This window comes from Trichechus manatus, unplaced genomic scaffold (genome assembly GCF_000243295.1).
Source record: "Trichechus manatus latirostris isolate Lorelei unplaced genomic scaffold, TriManLat1.0 scaffold00003, whole genome shotgun sequence".
NCBI classification, from domain to species: domain Eukaryota; kingdom Metazoa; phylum Chordata; class Mammalia; order Sirenia; family Trichechidae; genus Trichechus; species Trichechus manatus.
The window spans coordinates 7470943-7487135 of NW_004443939.1; the positions used below are offsets into that span (position 1 = coordinate 7470943).

General features: G+C 38.1%; 1 protein-coding gene across 3 annotated transcripts in view; it reads left to right on the plus strand.

Annotated features, from left to right (window-relative positions):
* Window positions 1-16193, plus strand: part of NFIA (nuclear factor I A) — a 406515-nt gene that overhangs the window by 316505 nt on the left and 73817 nt on the right. For 2 of the 3 annotated variants that reach the window (XM_004368998.2, XM_023730612.1), the window contains exon 7: window positions 5249-5377. In XM_004368998.2, coding sequence (XP_004369055.1) covers window positions 5249-5377 — 129 coding nt within the window. Of the gene's footprint in view, window positions 1-5248; window positions 5378-8043; window positions 8098-16193 lie in introns of all 3 variants that reach the window. The other variant, XM_023730604.1, reaches the window with a different exon arrangement.

The window sequence follows — 16193 nt, forward strand, 5'->3', positions numbered from 1 at the left end:
TGACTATGCAAAGGCATTCTGCTGTGTGAAACATGACAGATTATGGATAACATTGCAAAGAATGGGAATTCCAGAACACTTAATTGTGCTCATGAGGAACCTGTACATAGATCAAGAGGCAGTCGTTCGAACAGAACCAGGGGATACGGCGTGGTTTAAAGTCAGGAAAGTTGTGCATCAGGGTTGTATCCTTTCACCATACTTATTCAATCTGTATGCTGAGCAAATAATCCGAGAAGCTGGACTATAAAAAGAAGAACTTGGCATCAGGATTGGAGGAAGACTCATTAACAACCTGCAATATGCAAATGACACAACCTTGCTTGCTGAAAATGAGGAGGACTTGAAGCACTTACTGACAAAGATCAAAGACCACTGCCTGCAGTATGGGTTACACCTCAACATAAAGAAAACAAATATCCTCACAACTGGACCAGTAAGCAACATCATGATAAGTGGATAAAAGATTAAAGTTGTCAAGGATTTCATTTTCCTTGGATCCACAATCATTGCCCATGGAAGCAGCAGTCAAGAAATCAAAGACTCATTGCATTGGGAAAATCTGCTGAAAAAGACCTCTTTAAAGTGTTAAAAAGCAAAGATGTCACCTTGAAGACTAAGGTACCCCTGACCCAAGCCATGGTGTTTTCAGTCATCTCATATGCATGCCAAAGCTGGATGATGGATAAGGAAGACTGAAGAAGAATTGACGCTTTTGAATTATGGTGTTGGCGAAGAAAATTGAATATACCGTGGACTGCCAAAAGAACAAACAAATCTGTCTTGGGAGGAGTACAACCAGTATGCTCCTTAGAAGCAAGGATGGCGAGATTACGTCTCACATACTTTGGATATGTTACCAGAAGGGATCAGTCCCTAGAGAAGGATATCTTGCTTGGTAAAGTAGAGGGTCAGGGAGAAAGCAGAAGACCTTCAACAAGATGGATTGATACAGTGGCTATAACAACAGGCTCAAGCATAGCAACGATTGTGAGGATGGCACAGGAGCAGGCAGTGTTTTGTTCTGTTGTACATAGGGTCGCTATGAGTCGGAACTGACTCGACAGCACCTAACAACCTAACAACAACAATCATGGAGTGACATCTATCATATTCACAGGTACTACCCACATTCAAGGGAGGGGATTATACAAGGTATGTTCCTTAGAAGTGAGAATGGTGAGACTTCGTCTCATTTACCTTGGTCGTGTTATCAGGAGGGACCAGTCCCTGCAGGATGACATCATGCTTGTTAAAGTAGAGGTCAACGAAAAAGAGGAAGACCCTCAAAGAAATGGATTGACATAGTGGCTGCAACAATGGAGTGAAACATGGCAACGATTGTGCGAGTGGCGCAGGACCGGGCATTGTTTCATTCTATTGTACATAGGGTTGCCATGAGTTGGAACCGACTCATATGTACCTAACAACATTGTACACCAGAGACCGGGAATCTTAAGGGCCATTTTAGAATTCTGACTACCTCAAATATTAATGAGGAATCTAAAAGAATCTTTGTGAAAACTATGTTTGGCTGATACTTCCAAGGTTTTCCTGTTGGACTTCACGCTTATTAAATGCCTCCAGGTATCAAATTCACTGAATGAGTAAAATTTCATTTATGTTTACCTGTGTGTGCTGAACACAGTCGGGAAGGACTCAGGTATCTTAGAAAAGTGGCAAAGTGGAGGGAAATTCAGAAATTCTGGATGTCTAGAAAACCAATGACCAGCCAAAAAGTTTCTTGAAATCTGCCTCTTACTGTTTATCTCCATTGGGATTTTAATCAAAAGGATGATATGTCCCTTTGAAAAAAAATATTATGCTAGATTCCTACTAGCATAATATTCATTCTATAAAATTCTTTATTTTCCTATGTCAAACTTTAAAGTAGTATTTCCTCTTTGCTCCAGAAAAAAAGGTAACGTTATTTTACCTGTAATCTATAAAAAGATATATGTTAACTCTAAAAATTATTGAAATTAAAGTTTTGAGTCAGTAAGAGAAATCCAATCAATCATTAATCTGTACAGTAATTGTGTAATAGTTGTGCATGGCTAATTGGTTAAAAAAAAAAAAAAATAACCAAGAGTTTGTTTTTAAAGTAATGTACAGAAACCAAACTTGATTTCAAAAATAAAAGCCAAGATTAATGTCCTCTAAATCAATTTATTAGTATTTTGAAATTTCATCAGATCAGTTAAGAATATGAAGCAAATTAGCCAAAATATGAATATAGATAAAATATTAAATTGTATAATAAGGAAATGTGCTCAGTACTAGTCTTTAAATTTTGAAAACACAGAGTAATTTTGAGATTCATGACAGCCTTAGGGTTCATATTACTTGACTGTGATAAATTTAGAAGATTATCCATAGTTTGGCTTATTCTTCTTATATGTAGACAGTGTTTCTTCTTTCGTTAACCCTTTCAAAGAAGATTTGAGTTTTGTTGTTTTGAACCCAGATATCAACCTGAATGTTCTTGATACTTGTTAGTGCCTAAATTTTAGTTATAGTTCCCTTCTGTTTAATAAGGGTAAATGTTGGGTTTAAATCATGTCAGTATTTCTGCAGTATTTAGAACTTTTGAAAGACATGATAACTTTTCCATCAGTACAACCATTTGCTTTCTTTAATAAGGTTAGTTCAAATACTGGACTTCACCAGTGATTCCAGGTTGTCTGGGAAAAAAATGCCATCTTAAGAGTTTCGGCATTATTTCCTATGTTATTTCTGTTTCATGACACATAATTCAGGCATTTGTCTAAATTTAAATCAGTGGATTGGTTCGTAGTCTAAAAATTGGTTTGCACAAAAGAGGTTTGAATGAATTGGGACCTTTGTTTACATTTTTGTTGCTTTTTATTCCTTTTATTATTTGAAATCACCTCCCTAATGTAATTAAATCATGATACCTTAAGTTAGGTAATCATTTTTATCAAACTCACTTGACACAATCATGCTTCCTCCGAGGCTAATTTTACTGACAATAAATGTTGATTCAAAACCCAAATTGATCATAACTGTGGTAGAACATTGGTATGGTGTGACTTTGGTTATTGATTTAGCAAACAAACAAATATAGTTAAAGTCACTTAATAAATTTGCTTTTAATTTAATTCACGTAAATATTGATCTAGAATGGATCTACAATATTGATCTACAATGGATTTGTCAAGTTAATATGAAATCACATACCACTTCTTATTATACTTAACGTTTGACTGAGCAAATGTGCTTACCGGTTTGTAATCTGTTCCTTTCTTTGGGTCAAAACCCCAAGGTTTGCTGCGTTCAAGCATTCATTAGTAAAGTCACAGATAAAGCTGACACCTGCACAAGTAATTTAAACATCTTTCAGGACCACTTGCTGTGTTCCAGAACCTGTGTTAGATATCCTGCAAAGGGGATAGAGAGGGGACAAACCAGACATGATCTCTTACAGAATCTGTAGTCACACTCCAGGGTCATGTTGTAGTGTCTTGTTTAGAAAATCTGTGATCAGACATAACAAGGGCATGCTATTTCTAGACCAAACTAACTATTTCTGGGAGATCTATACCTATAAAGTGCTCAGCACACTTAGAAACTGCTCAATAACCATTACATGCTAATACCATTATTATTTTCATTATTGTTTTTCCAGTTCACCCAGATAATTCTCCAATCATAGGCAGAACACAACACAGGTAGATGTGTACAAGTAAAATAAGATTTGGTTCTTTTGACATCAAGCAGACCAATTCTGTGCTGCAAACTTAAGGGAGCTCAAATTTGTCCTGTGATATACAGACTAGGAGTCATTTCCTTTATTATTATATCCAAATTTTCATTGGCACCCTACCTACTGATAGATGCCACCAGTTGTATGTGTCAGCGTGATTACTGAGAACATTACACATCCAGTAACAACTGACTATTTTCTCATTATTTTCTTCTCAAAGCATTTCCCATGCTGGAAATGCTGCTGAAAACCTTAGACACGATAGTAAAAATACTGTTTTTAAAAACAAGCTTCTGTTGTTTTTTCTTAACATAAAAGTAGTATATGTTCATCCTAGAAAATACAAGTAAGCAAGAAAAAAAAAGGCAATAAAAAGCACCCAAATCGAACACACAGAGAGAACTACTGTTAATAGTTTATACATATTTCCTTCCAGTTCTTTCTCAGTGCGTAGAAATACATTTTAAAATGTCATCACAGTATAACGTCCTATTTTGTAATTATATTTTCACTTCAATTTGTATTATAAATATTTTTTAATGTAATTACTCATCTACAGTATTATTTTCATTGATTATTACATATTTATTTAACCAATCCCTAATTGTTGGGCATTTTCATTTTTTTACCTTTTTTTCCCCCTATCGTAAATAATTTATTGAATGAATAATTGAATTGCCATTGTTGAAATTTTTTTAAATGTTAAAATAGCTAAATTATTTAAAATGTGGAGACAATGTTTTGGAGCTGAACTAAGGTAACTAGTAGGAGGGAATGATTGCATGTGAAATGTTCACATGCTTAAGTAGCCACCTTTTTAGAGGATCCCAGAGGTCATGCGCACAGAGAACAACTTTCCAGAAACATTGAAAAAGTTGAGCTCTACATAATTAGAGAAGATCAATAGCCCCCAAATGATCTGTGATTAGTAGAATAAATTGAAATCCGTTATAGACTGCCTTATCCACAGACCATTCTGTGACCTGTTTGTTCCAGTGCAAATTCAAAGCAATTCAGAACAAATTTTCCATTCACAGGTGGATTCCTTTTTTTTTTTTTAATTCTTTATTTTATTTTTAAAATTTTTTTATTGTACTTTAGATGAAGGTTTACAGAAAAAATAGTTGCTCGTTAAACAGTCAGTACACATTGTTTTATGACATTGGCTAACAACCCCACGACATGTCAACACTGTCCTTTCTGAACCTTGGGTTCCTATCACCAGTTTCCTCTCCCTTCCTGCCTTCTCTTCCTTGTCCCTGGACTGCTGTGCCTCATTAGTCCCATTTTGTTTTATGGGGCTGTCCAGTCCCTGGCTGAACGGTGAACCTCGGGAGTGATTCACCACTGGGCTAAAAGGGTGTCCGGGGACCATAGTCTCGGGGTTTGTCCAGTCTCTGTCAGGCCAGTAAATCTGGTCTTTTTTTGTGTGTTAGTAATTCTTTAAGTTTTAACTTTTAGGTTTCCCAAGCAGTTGTTCCTTAATTTAAATTGTGCTTATCAATCAATCCTTCTCGCCAGGAATGCCATCTCCAACCACACTGAAGAAGTCGGAGAAGTCTGGTTTTAGCAGCCCCTCGCCTTCGCAGACCTCCTCCCTGGGAACAGCATTCACACAGCATCACCGACCTGTCATTACAGGACCCAGAGGTGAGCCACTACACAGGGGCCCTCAGTTGTACTTGAATGATGGCCTTGGAACCAGAGTAGCAAGATGAGAGACAATGAAGACGCCCCCAGAATGTTCCCAAAGGCAGTGAGTTTTCCAATTTCTTATCCTTCAAGACAGCCTGGGAATATTAGGAACCCAGGACATTTGGCAGAGTCCCTGGGTGGTGTAAACAGTTAATGCACTTGACGGCTCACCAAAAGGTCGGAGTTTCGAATCCACCCAGAGGTCGTCAGAAGAAAAGCCTAATGATCTACTTCCAAAAAATCACCCATTGAGAACCCACATGGAGCACAGTTCTACCCTGGCACACATGGGGTTGTCACAAGTTGGAATTGTCTCGACAGCAATCGGTAAGAGATTTGGCATCAAGTCCTTGATCCTCTCCTGATACAAAAAGGGACTAAGCCTATTTCTTTTTCCGTTGGGTTTTGTAGAAAGTTGGGAGGTATTTGGATTGAACCCAAATCAGATCTGTCCCACAATTTGTGCTGTGTTTGTGTGTGTGTGTTAGGTGAGTATATTTCCATATGGTTAGTTACCTGTTTTCAAGTAATAGCTGTTGTTCAGTCTCTCATCTCTGCTGATTCTCTTTCCGTGAAACCTGATTTCAATATGTGGCATTTTGTGTTGAGGTTGTTTGCATCAGGGTGTTGACGAGCGGTCTTCATTCACTCCTTTTGAAGTGGTAGATAGTTTGTCTGGTTCTCATTGCGGTGTTTTCATTATTTTTGTCTCATGTGCTTTTAAGTTTATTATTAAAATGTGTCCACAAGAAATATGATTTGTATTTCACATTAAAGACAAGCTTTAAACCTCAAGAGAATGTCAGCAAATCACTTAACTTGATCTTTATTGCAAGATTAAAATATTTATTAGTTTGTTTATGAAACTCCCACAGTAGGGGTAGGAATAATTGTAACCACGTTTGCTTTCTTCCATCAGATTTTCGTTTAGGTATCTACCAGCTGGTATCATAAACCATCCTAGAAAATTATACTCTCTTGTCTACTTTGACTTATGTCTGGGGAAACTGATATTTCTTGCATTAATCTCAATGTTAGCCCCACAAATCTGAATCCCCTTATGAATACCCTGTGTGTATCTTGGGAAAATACAGCAGTTGAGAGGCTGTCCAATGCACATGTGGAGAAATCACATTAAAGAAAATAAGTATTTTAATATTGTGTAAAGCAGTTTCTATATATGCAGTTATGGAAACTTACTTGCTCCATCTTTAAACATCTTGTGGTCATTGGTAGAACTTTCTTAAGATCCTATATTCTTTCACTTTTGTGTGTATGTACATGGTATAATCAGAGAAGCTTACCATATATATTTTTTTTTACTTGAAAGCCTGCATACGCATTGGATTATATAATCCCATAACTCTCTTTAAATGGGATAACGTTATGATATGGTACTCATAGTCAACATTCATTGAGCATCTAAACTCTAGTGGAGAATGAGAGATATGAAATCCTTTTAGTCATAAGTCTTAAGGTATCAAGGAGATAAAATATGTTATTTCTCCTCTTTTTATGGCCAGGTTAGCATATTCCTCATGCTAAATGAATTTTAAAAGCAAAAGTTTCTGTAGGAATTCAGAGGTGGGGATCATGAAGGTTCATTCATTCATTAAACAAAGATTTATTGAGTGTCAGTCTGTATATGGGAATCCTTTGGTGATGTGAATGGTTAATGTGCTCAGCTGCTAACTGAAAGGTTGGAGGTTCAAGTCCACCCAGAGGTACCACAGAAGAAACACCTGGCAATCTGCTTCCAGAAAATCAGCCATTCAAAACCCTATGAAGCACAGTTCTACTCTGATGTACTTGGGGCCACCATAAGTCAGAACTGACTCAAGAGCAACTGGTTTGTCTCTATACAGACAGTGGAGATTCAGTGGTTCCTGTCCTCATACAGCATGCAGTCTAGTGCAGGAGAGAGACATACAAGAAAATAAGTAGTTAGAAAATGATGTGAAATGTGCTACTACTGATCACTTTGTGTCACATAAAGAGACTTCAAAGTGCAAATAATGCTGAAGTTAAGTCTTAAAAGATGCTTAGAAGAATGGAGGGCGTTCAAAGCAAAGGAGAGATTCATGTGTAGCAAGCTAGTAAGGATTGGAAAGAACAATATGCTAATAATCAGAAGAGCTGGGTAAGGTGCCTTTTTGCCTTTCTGCTTACCTTCTGAGTTTTTAAGCTATCACCAATAAAATGGGGACAATTCTGATGAATGAACCTTTCCTCCCAACCTCATTTTCCTGAACAGAAACTAAAACAAAACAATATATGTAGAGATGTAAGAGCATAAGGCAACGTGCATATATTATCATTTATTCAATAAATATTAAGAATGCCTACTATGTCTTGTCTTAGAACTATGGTTCTAATAATCAGTATAACGATTCTAGCAGTAAACCTTGGGTGCCATGGTGGGGAGCTTCTTCATGCTAGACAACCAAGCATGTTTGTTAAAATGACTCATACTGGGGTAAACCAGAATGAACCTCCATAGCCCACAGCACAATGAGTTTTGATCTCCTGTTCATATTCATATTTATAAAACTGTTTATGAGGAAAAAAAAAAGCTGCCTAGTTTAAATTATGGAATACCAAAGATTCTTTGTTTTCACCAGAATTCAAGATGGTTCCCAGCATCCTCGGTTCTCCTTTCTGGAAAGTCTACTCAGGTACCCATCCTTACTGCACCCCACCCCTCTTAGTGGTCTGGTGAAGGGAATTGGAGTAGTTGAGATAAAACTCCTTAGTTGCATCTTTGTGGGAAAAATTACAGAGTTGAGATAGGCTAACATAAGACATTTTTGGCTAAGGCATCTTTAAAAGGTTTGTATTAGGCCTCTCGTTATTTAAGAAGTATTTGCTACAGGTGCTGTATTCCCTTTTATTCTTCTTTGAACCATTTGGAAAGCTAACGCTGGAAATCACATCACATCCAGGACCAAGAGTTGGTGTTGAGGAAGATGAGGCCGAATTTGATTAGGGAGAGTCTGACTAAGAGAGTAAGGGTGGAATAAATGTGAAATATGAACATAAAGGAAAATCTAGGCTCTGATGCTTTTTTTATTGCGTAGAGTTGCCACAACCTGAAACAGTAAATCATTAGAGAAGTCAGACAGACAAACTTTAAAGGGGCCTTGGAGAAGAGAAAAGTATGTCCTGTTACTAGGTTCCCAGGGTGGGGGGTTAAGGTGGGGGACGCTGTTTACTGCACTCTTGCTCACAGTGACATGGTATATTCACCTCTGATCAGAACCAAGGTTACAAAACTTCTGCTGCCTTCCCTAAAGTTCTTCGTGGGAATACCTTGACTTAACAAGCACCAGTTAGTAAGCAATAACTGTGAAATATCCCAATGCCTAGGTCAAAGGTGATATCTTAGAGCTATAGCAAAGCAAGTTCACCTCAGTAAGAAAGCAATGGCTGTATTTTTTTACTACAGACAAAAGCTATATTTGTAAATTTGGTGACCACCTTTAAAAAAAAAACTCCTCGAAGATTGCCTCTTGAAAAGAGACAGTATAGTACAGTAGTTAAGCACAAAAGCAGGGGGGGTCAGATGGACCTGCGTTTGAATCTTGTCTCCATCATTTATACCAAATGGGCAAACTTTGTCCATTGCTTTACTTCTCTGAGCCATAGGTTTTTGTCTATGAATTGGAGATCATAATCTCTACCTCAAAAGAATTTTATGATATAAAGAGTAAATGAAATCATGTATTTACAGTTATTAACACAGTACCTGGAAATAGAGTATCACACGCAGGTCATGCAAACAATTAAATAATCCATTTTCATCCAGGCTTTGAAAATTTCATACTGTCCCTACTGCCTTTGCCTCCCAGCAATGCACCCATCCCCCATCCTCAAGACCCAGCTCAAGTACTACTTTCTACGTGAAACCTCCTCAGCTCCACCCAGTCTGTCTTCATCTCCCACTCCTTAAACTCCTGTAGCCTTTAATGTCTGCACATTTACTCGATGAGCTTTGTCTTGCTTTGTAAGTTAATGTGGGTGTCTCAGCACCCTCCCAGAGTGAAACCACTGAGGGAAGGATCTCTAACTTAACACGTTTTTGTATCTTCATCATGCCTCGCACAGTGGATTATGCTCCAATATTGGTTGAATGAATACAAAGTACTCAAAATACACATGAATATACACAAAAGACACTCATCCCCTCCCCCAAACTGATGGGCCCTCATTGCTTCAGAAGAACCAAGGACGATATGAAATATGTATGTTTTGTACAGTACTTTTTCTGAGGAATGTCCAACCGCAGCCTTTCATCCAAAGAAAAATTTTGCAAAGCTTTGATACTAAAAGCTATAGTTTTTCTTAGTTATGCTAAGTTGTAACCACTTGCCTAGTTATAGCATAAAGGTAGAGAAGTGTAGTTTCTTAAAACAAGTCTCCCCTCTGATATTGGCTTTATTTGTGGCTTTGATAAACCGCTTAACCTTCGGCCTCACTTTGGCCATCTGTATCATGGGGATAATGCTTTGCTACTTATTTCTTGAGGTGGCATAATTAGGTAAAGGGATTAAAGTACTTTGGAGTGTTTTGAAGAAAAAAATGAAATTTTACTAAAGGTGTTTGTATCTTATTATACATAGTTATGATTACCGTGTACTTTAGGCTGAAAGATTGAGCTTTGAAAGACTTTCTTTTACTAGTACTTAAAACGCCAACCATAATAAAGTATTTAATTATGATAATTTTTCTTATTCATGGGAATTGGAAAAAAAAAGCTTTGTTCTTCCTTTCATCCTTTGAAGAGTTGTAAGTTTGCCGATGGTTTAAAAAAATTTTAACTCCTTTTGAGATGTGGAGTAATCATCAGCAATAATTTAGAGTTTCTTGAAAGTTTGAAGAAACTTATGTTAGAAACTTATGTTTCTACCTTAGCTGTTTTCAAAAAGAAGATAAAGAATGATATTTACGTTATTTAAATGTTCTGCAAAAAGTGAAGTTAACTCTGTGGGATTTAGAAATGGAAGAGACAGAAGTTAAAAGTAATTGGCAGCCTACTCCTAGGAATATATCCTAGAGAAATAAGAGGTGTCACACGAATAGACATATGCATACCCATGTTCATTGCAGCATTATTCACAATAGCAAAAAGATGGAAACAACCTAAGTGCCATCAACAGATAAGTGGAAAAACAAATTATGTTACATACACACAATGGAATACTATGCAACGATAAAGAACAACAATGAATCCGGGAAACATCTTACAACATGGATGAATCTGGATGGCATTATGCTGAGTGAAATAAGTCAATCACAAAAGGACAAATACTGTATGAGACCACTATTATAAAAACTCATGAAAAGGTTTGCACACAGGAAAAAACAATCTTTGATGGTTACGAGAGGGGAGGGGCTTGGGAAAGTCACTAACTAGATAGTAGATAGCTGTTAACTTTGGTGAAGGGAAAGACAACACACAATATAGGGGAAGTCAGCACAGCTTGACCAAGGCAAAGCATAGAAGCTTCCCAGACACATCCAAATAATTTGAGGGACCAAGTTACTGGAGCAGAGGGCTGGTGACCATGGTCTTAGGGGACATTTAGGTCAATTGGCATAACATAGCTCAGAAAGAAAATACTCTACATCCTACTTTGGTGTCTTAGGTCTTAAACACTTGGGAGCAGCCATCTAAGATACATCTATTGGTCTCATCACGTTCAGAGGAAAGAAGAATGAAAACCAAGGACACAAGGAAAATATTAGTCCAAAGGACTAATAATCGCATGAGCCACAACCTCCACGAGCTGGAACCCCGAAGAACTAGATGATGCCTGGCTACCACTACCTAATGCTCTGAAAGGGATCACAATAGAGGATTTCCAACAGAGTGGGAGAAAAATGTAGAACAAAATTCAAATTCCAAAAAAAAGACCAACCAGACTTACTGGTCTGACAGAGACTGGAGGAACCTCCAAGACTATGCCCCCCAGACATCCTGCTAACTCAGAACTGAAGCCACTCCTGAAGTCCACCTTTCGGCTGGATTTGACAGGCCTATAAAACAAACAATAACACATGTGAGGAATGTGCTTCTTAGTTCACAAGTATGGGACACCAAATGGGCAACGTCTGTTGAAAAGCAAAGAGGAGAAGGCAGGAAAGGGATGGGAAACCTGGGTGAATGAACACAGGGAACCCGTGGTGTAAAGGGAAAGTGGGAGAGTGCTGATATGTTGCGGGGATTGCAACCAATATCACAAAACAAATTGTATGTAAATTTTTGAATGAGAAACTAATTTGCACGGTAAACTTTTACCTAAAACACAATGAAATTAAAAAAAAAAAAAGTAATTGGCAGATAAGCACTTGCTGAGCTGACAGAGACTGGAGAAACCCCCAAGACTATGGCCCACAGACACCCTGCTAACTCAGAACTGAAGCCACTCCCAAAGTCCACCTTTCAGCCAGGTTAAGGCAGGTCTGTAAAACAAACAGTAACACGTGAGGAATGTACTTCATCTAGAACCATAGAATTTCAGCATCATAAGATGCCCTTAGGATTTTCTGGTCTAATTCCTTCCCTATATTGACTAAGGGAGCCCTGGTGGCGCAGTGGTTAAGAGCTCCGCTGCTAACCAAAAGGTCAGCAGTTTGAATCCACCAGCCCGTGGGGCAGTTATTCTGTCCTATAGGGTCGCTACAAGTCGGAATCGACTTGACAGCAACAAGTTTTTTATATTGACTAAGGATGTGTTTTGCTGCAGGTAACAGAAAATCTGAACAGTGGCTTGGGAAAATTAGGAGGTGCATTTTTCTCACTTAAAAAAAAGCATATGACTCAGGGCTGTTGTGGTGCCTCTGTGATGCTATCAAGGATCCAGATTTCTTCTCTCAGCCCTGCTTAGTGGGTCATTTTTATCTTCATGCTGTGACGTCATGGTCATAATACAGCCACTGCACGCCAACCTTACATCTGCATTCCAAGCAGGAAGAAGGGAAAAGCAAGGGCAAAAGTGCCCGCCAGCTCATTTTGCCACCTTTTATAGAATCTTACCCAGCAGGGCCGGAACTATGTCACATGATCACCTCCAGCTGCAAGATAGGTTGGAAAAATCTAGATTTTTATCTGGGCATATTGTCACTCTATAAAATCAGGATTTTATAGGTAGGTAAATAGGAAAAGAAAAAATGCCCATTCGCAATTGGTAATGTTCTCCACATTACTCCTGCAGATGAGAAATCTAAGCTGCCCAGAGCCAAGACTAGAAACCAGTCTGCAGTTTGGCACCCTTTCCACTGTATCAGTGGTTTCTACTGCCCCACCCCCCAAACTGGGAGAAATAAATTGCATTCATTTAAACAATTAGTTTGTTTTCACGTTTTTTTATTAGTCAAAGATATAACATAGCCGTTTAGATACTTTGATAAGCATGCCATAACTAGTGTTATCATACTGTGTTTTTTTAATAACAGCCATAAACAAATCACTTGACTGACTCTTTTTATTAGCCCATGAATCCTTGCTACTGGTAAATGCAAGGTTTCTGTTAGGTTCAAGTCACTTCAAAACACATTTTTTAAGGCCAGTTTGGCTTTTTTCAAGGTTGAAATTAGCTTGCAGGCTGCCATTATGCCTTGGAGACCCGTCAGTTCTTTCCACAAATATTTATCAAGCCCTGCAATGTAGAAGGTGCTCTCCTAGTTGCTCAGTAGAGTGGACAAGAGAAACATGGCTTCTGTCCTCAGAGCACTTTCCTGCTAGCGGAGGTAAGCAGTTGTACCGCTGTGAGAGGAGGAGTACAGCCTGGAGGGAACGAGGGGAAAGGCATCCTAACAAAGAACTACGATAACATTTGGCACTCTGCAAAACCAGTGAAGCGTTGAAACTTAACCCCTATCCTCAAGCAGTGCACCTTCTCCTTGTAACTGTGCAAAACAGAGCAACAGCAAAGAAATCATGCTATGCAATAACTAAGTACCAAGGAATTAAGACGTAAAAATGTGAACAGGAGGATAAAACCGTACTTCTTTATAAATCCAAAAGGGAGTTTGGAAGTAAAATTGCCCTGATTCTGAAAATATGCATAAGATCTGTTTAAACAATAGCCATATAAACCAAAGATTTATTGCTCAGCTTTCAAAGACTCATGCCAGTTTCTGATTGGAGAGGTAGTAGAAGTTTATATGCTCTATAAACCTCTCTAAGTCCGTGATCGTCAAAGCTCATACAGGAACCCTGCTCTTAGTGATGAAGCATCTGAGGGTCTGAAGTCAACAATATCTCCCAGTTTGGCCAAGAAAAATATACTGCAGAGAATAATGAGAATTAAGATTACCTTCCAGGAAGTTGAGGTCACCAGGACAGGTTGGAGTAGATTCAAATAATTTAATATACTTAGACGATAATAAAGGAGTAATGAAAGGGAGGTAAAATATGAAGGCAATAGATATCACTAGATGGCAGGGCCCATTAGGACAGGAACTACATCTTTATTATTCATCCTTGAATCCCTCAGGCTAGTGCCTGGCATATGGAAAGCATTCAATAAGTGTTTGTTGAATAAATAAACGAATGCATTTGATTGAAGACAAACAGAAAGTTTGAAAATAATAGGGAGTTTTTACCATCCCCTGGGTGTAATAATAATATAATTTTCAAACGCAGAAGGAGTAACACTTAGCAAAGTGTATGTACAATGTATAAACGCTCAGTATATATTTGGTTTTAATTCAGAGTTGCTACCTTAATAGGCATTAAAAGAAATGCTGAGCTCAAAATTTTTGGTCCCCCTTTTATAGAATATGTGCTGTGATATTTTAAAGTTGTATGTCTGAACTGATGACCTTCAAGAAGGAACGTTCTCTGGTGCTTCACCACTGCCAGAAACAGGGCACCCTCTCCTGGCATAGACCCCCAAATGGTAGGTTTACTCAGCCTTCTTGTATCATAGCCACTAACTTTCTTGTCTTTTAGGAAAGATTTTAACTTAGTTGTAGAACATACTTGTACCTCTTTCAATGGAACTGAATGTTGTCTCTTGTAGTTTAGTGCAATTGAATCATCTTGGGAAAATGAGAAGCGATTAAAGTACCTGTTGCTAGAAAGGTGCTGAAATAATCTGCCAACAGACGCAAGGTGTTTATTTATTATTGGAGTATGTCATTTGAGAAAATGTTATATGGCTTTCTACAGTAAGAACTGACAGAATTGATTTTCAAATGCAGGCATCATAGACTTAACAAGTGCCACCTTTGAGAAGCATTGAAAAGAGAAGCAAGAGGACTTAGAATGTCAGTCAAGATTAGCTCAGGTGCCAGTGCCCAGCCTAATAGAAACATGTCAATGGGATTTGAAGTAACTGGATAGTAAAGAGGAAAAGGAGCTTTTTAGCAAAGGCCCTTTAAGTTCCCAGTTCAGGAAATTATTAAATTCATTACCCAGATACTTACAACCAGCTATTACTGCCTAGCCAAAGGAAAAAACAGTGCCAGCAAATGTTTTAAAACTACAACTAAACAAAAGTCAGGAAGCATGTAATTAAAACTGTACCTTTATTGTATTGTAAAGAGGATCACTGTGACATGGAAAATATTTAAAGGAGAAGGCTGCTTAGCTAATTTGTCTGCAAGTGAACTGCTTAGTGGAGAACTATCCTAAATTAACTGTAAGGCCACCCACCAAGCCAACCTCGTAAAGGGCCGTGGCTGCTCAGCTTGGTTTTGTGTAACCATTCAATAATTACTAGATAAATGCATAACTGAAAGCTCTATTACACTAATAATTCGTACTGAGATAGATGTGTGGGACGCCCTGCTGGGTTAATTTGTCATCCCCACAGCAAACTTCTAAAGAGAGCTCTTCTGCAGGGGAATCGCGTTAATATGTTGTTCCAGGGAGGGCAGGTTAGAGCAGTAAGACCACTTGGCTACTTAATCTCTTAAAGAGGCAACATGCCCCCAGGGTGAGTGCCAAAGAGAAGAATAGGGTGATTAACCAAGTGGACCTAGATTTAAACTCATCTTGACAAAAGAAGCCACTCTCCCTTGGAATTCCTTGTCCCTTCACACACATACGTGAGCATGCACACATACACAGACATGCATGTGCACACGTGCACCATAGCCCCACATGTGCATACACAGTGAAGGAAGTGGTTCTGAGCAAGGTTCCTTAGAAATTCCTTCAATGATAAGATTTCCGGGTATCACTTGTACAGTAAATCACATAATGAGATAAGTCCCTACAGTTCTTTCTTTCTGGTTTAGCTTAATCTAATGTTAATTCTGTGTTTAGATCCATTATTTATTTTCCTTTTTTCCAAGTGGAATAAAAAATCAAGACTGAACTTGCATCTCCTCTTTATGTGGAATGTTTTCTTCCATCTCTCTCTCACACACACACAATTGCTGCTTTAAATATGAAATGCGCATTTAAGCTTCAGTGCAGGGTTTTCAACCTCCCCTATTGACAGAACCATAAATCATGTTAAACTTAAGTGAATTACTGTAGCATGGAACTGTAGCTTTAACAATGTTTATGTAGTATCAACTTATCATCCATGTAGGAAAAAGGAGGTGAATACTGATACCCGAAATGGGAAGGTACGGTCCTATTAACGTGGTTGCAGTCTCACTGAGAGTGATCCATTCCATGGCTGGAGCCTTTGTACTTTTGAAACCAGTGTATTTAATCACCTGCATGTATGAAGTGTTTTTTAAAAATGTGTATTTCCACGTAAATTTACATTTGTCATTTGCCATTTCTTCATATTAAATGGAAGTTGCTTTT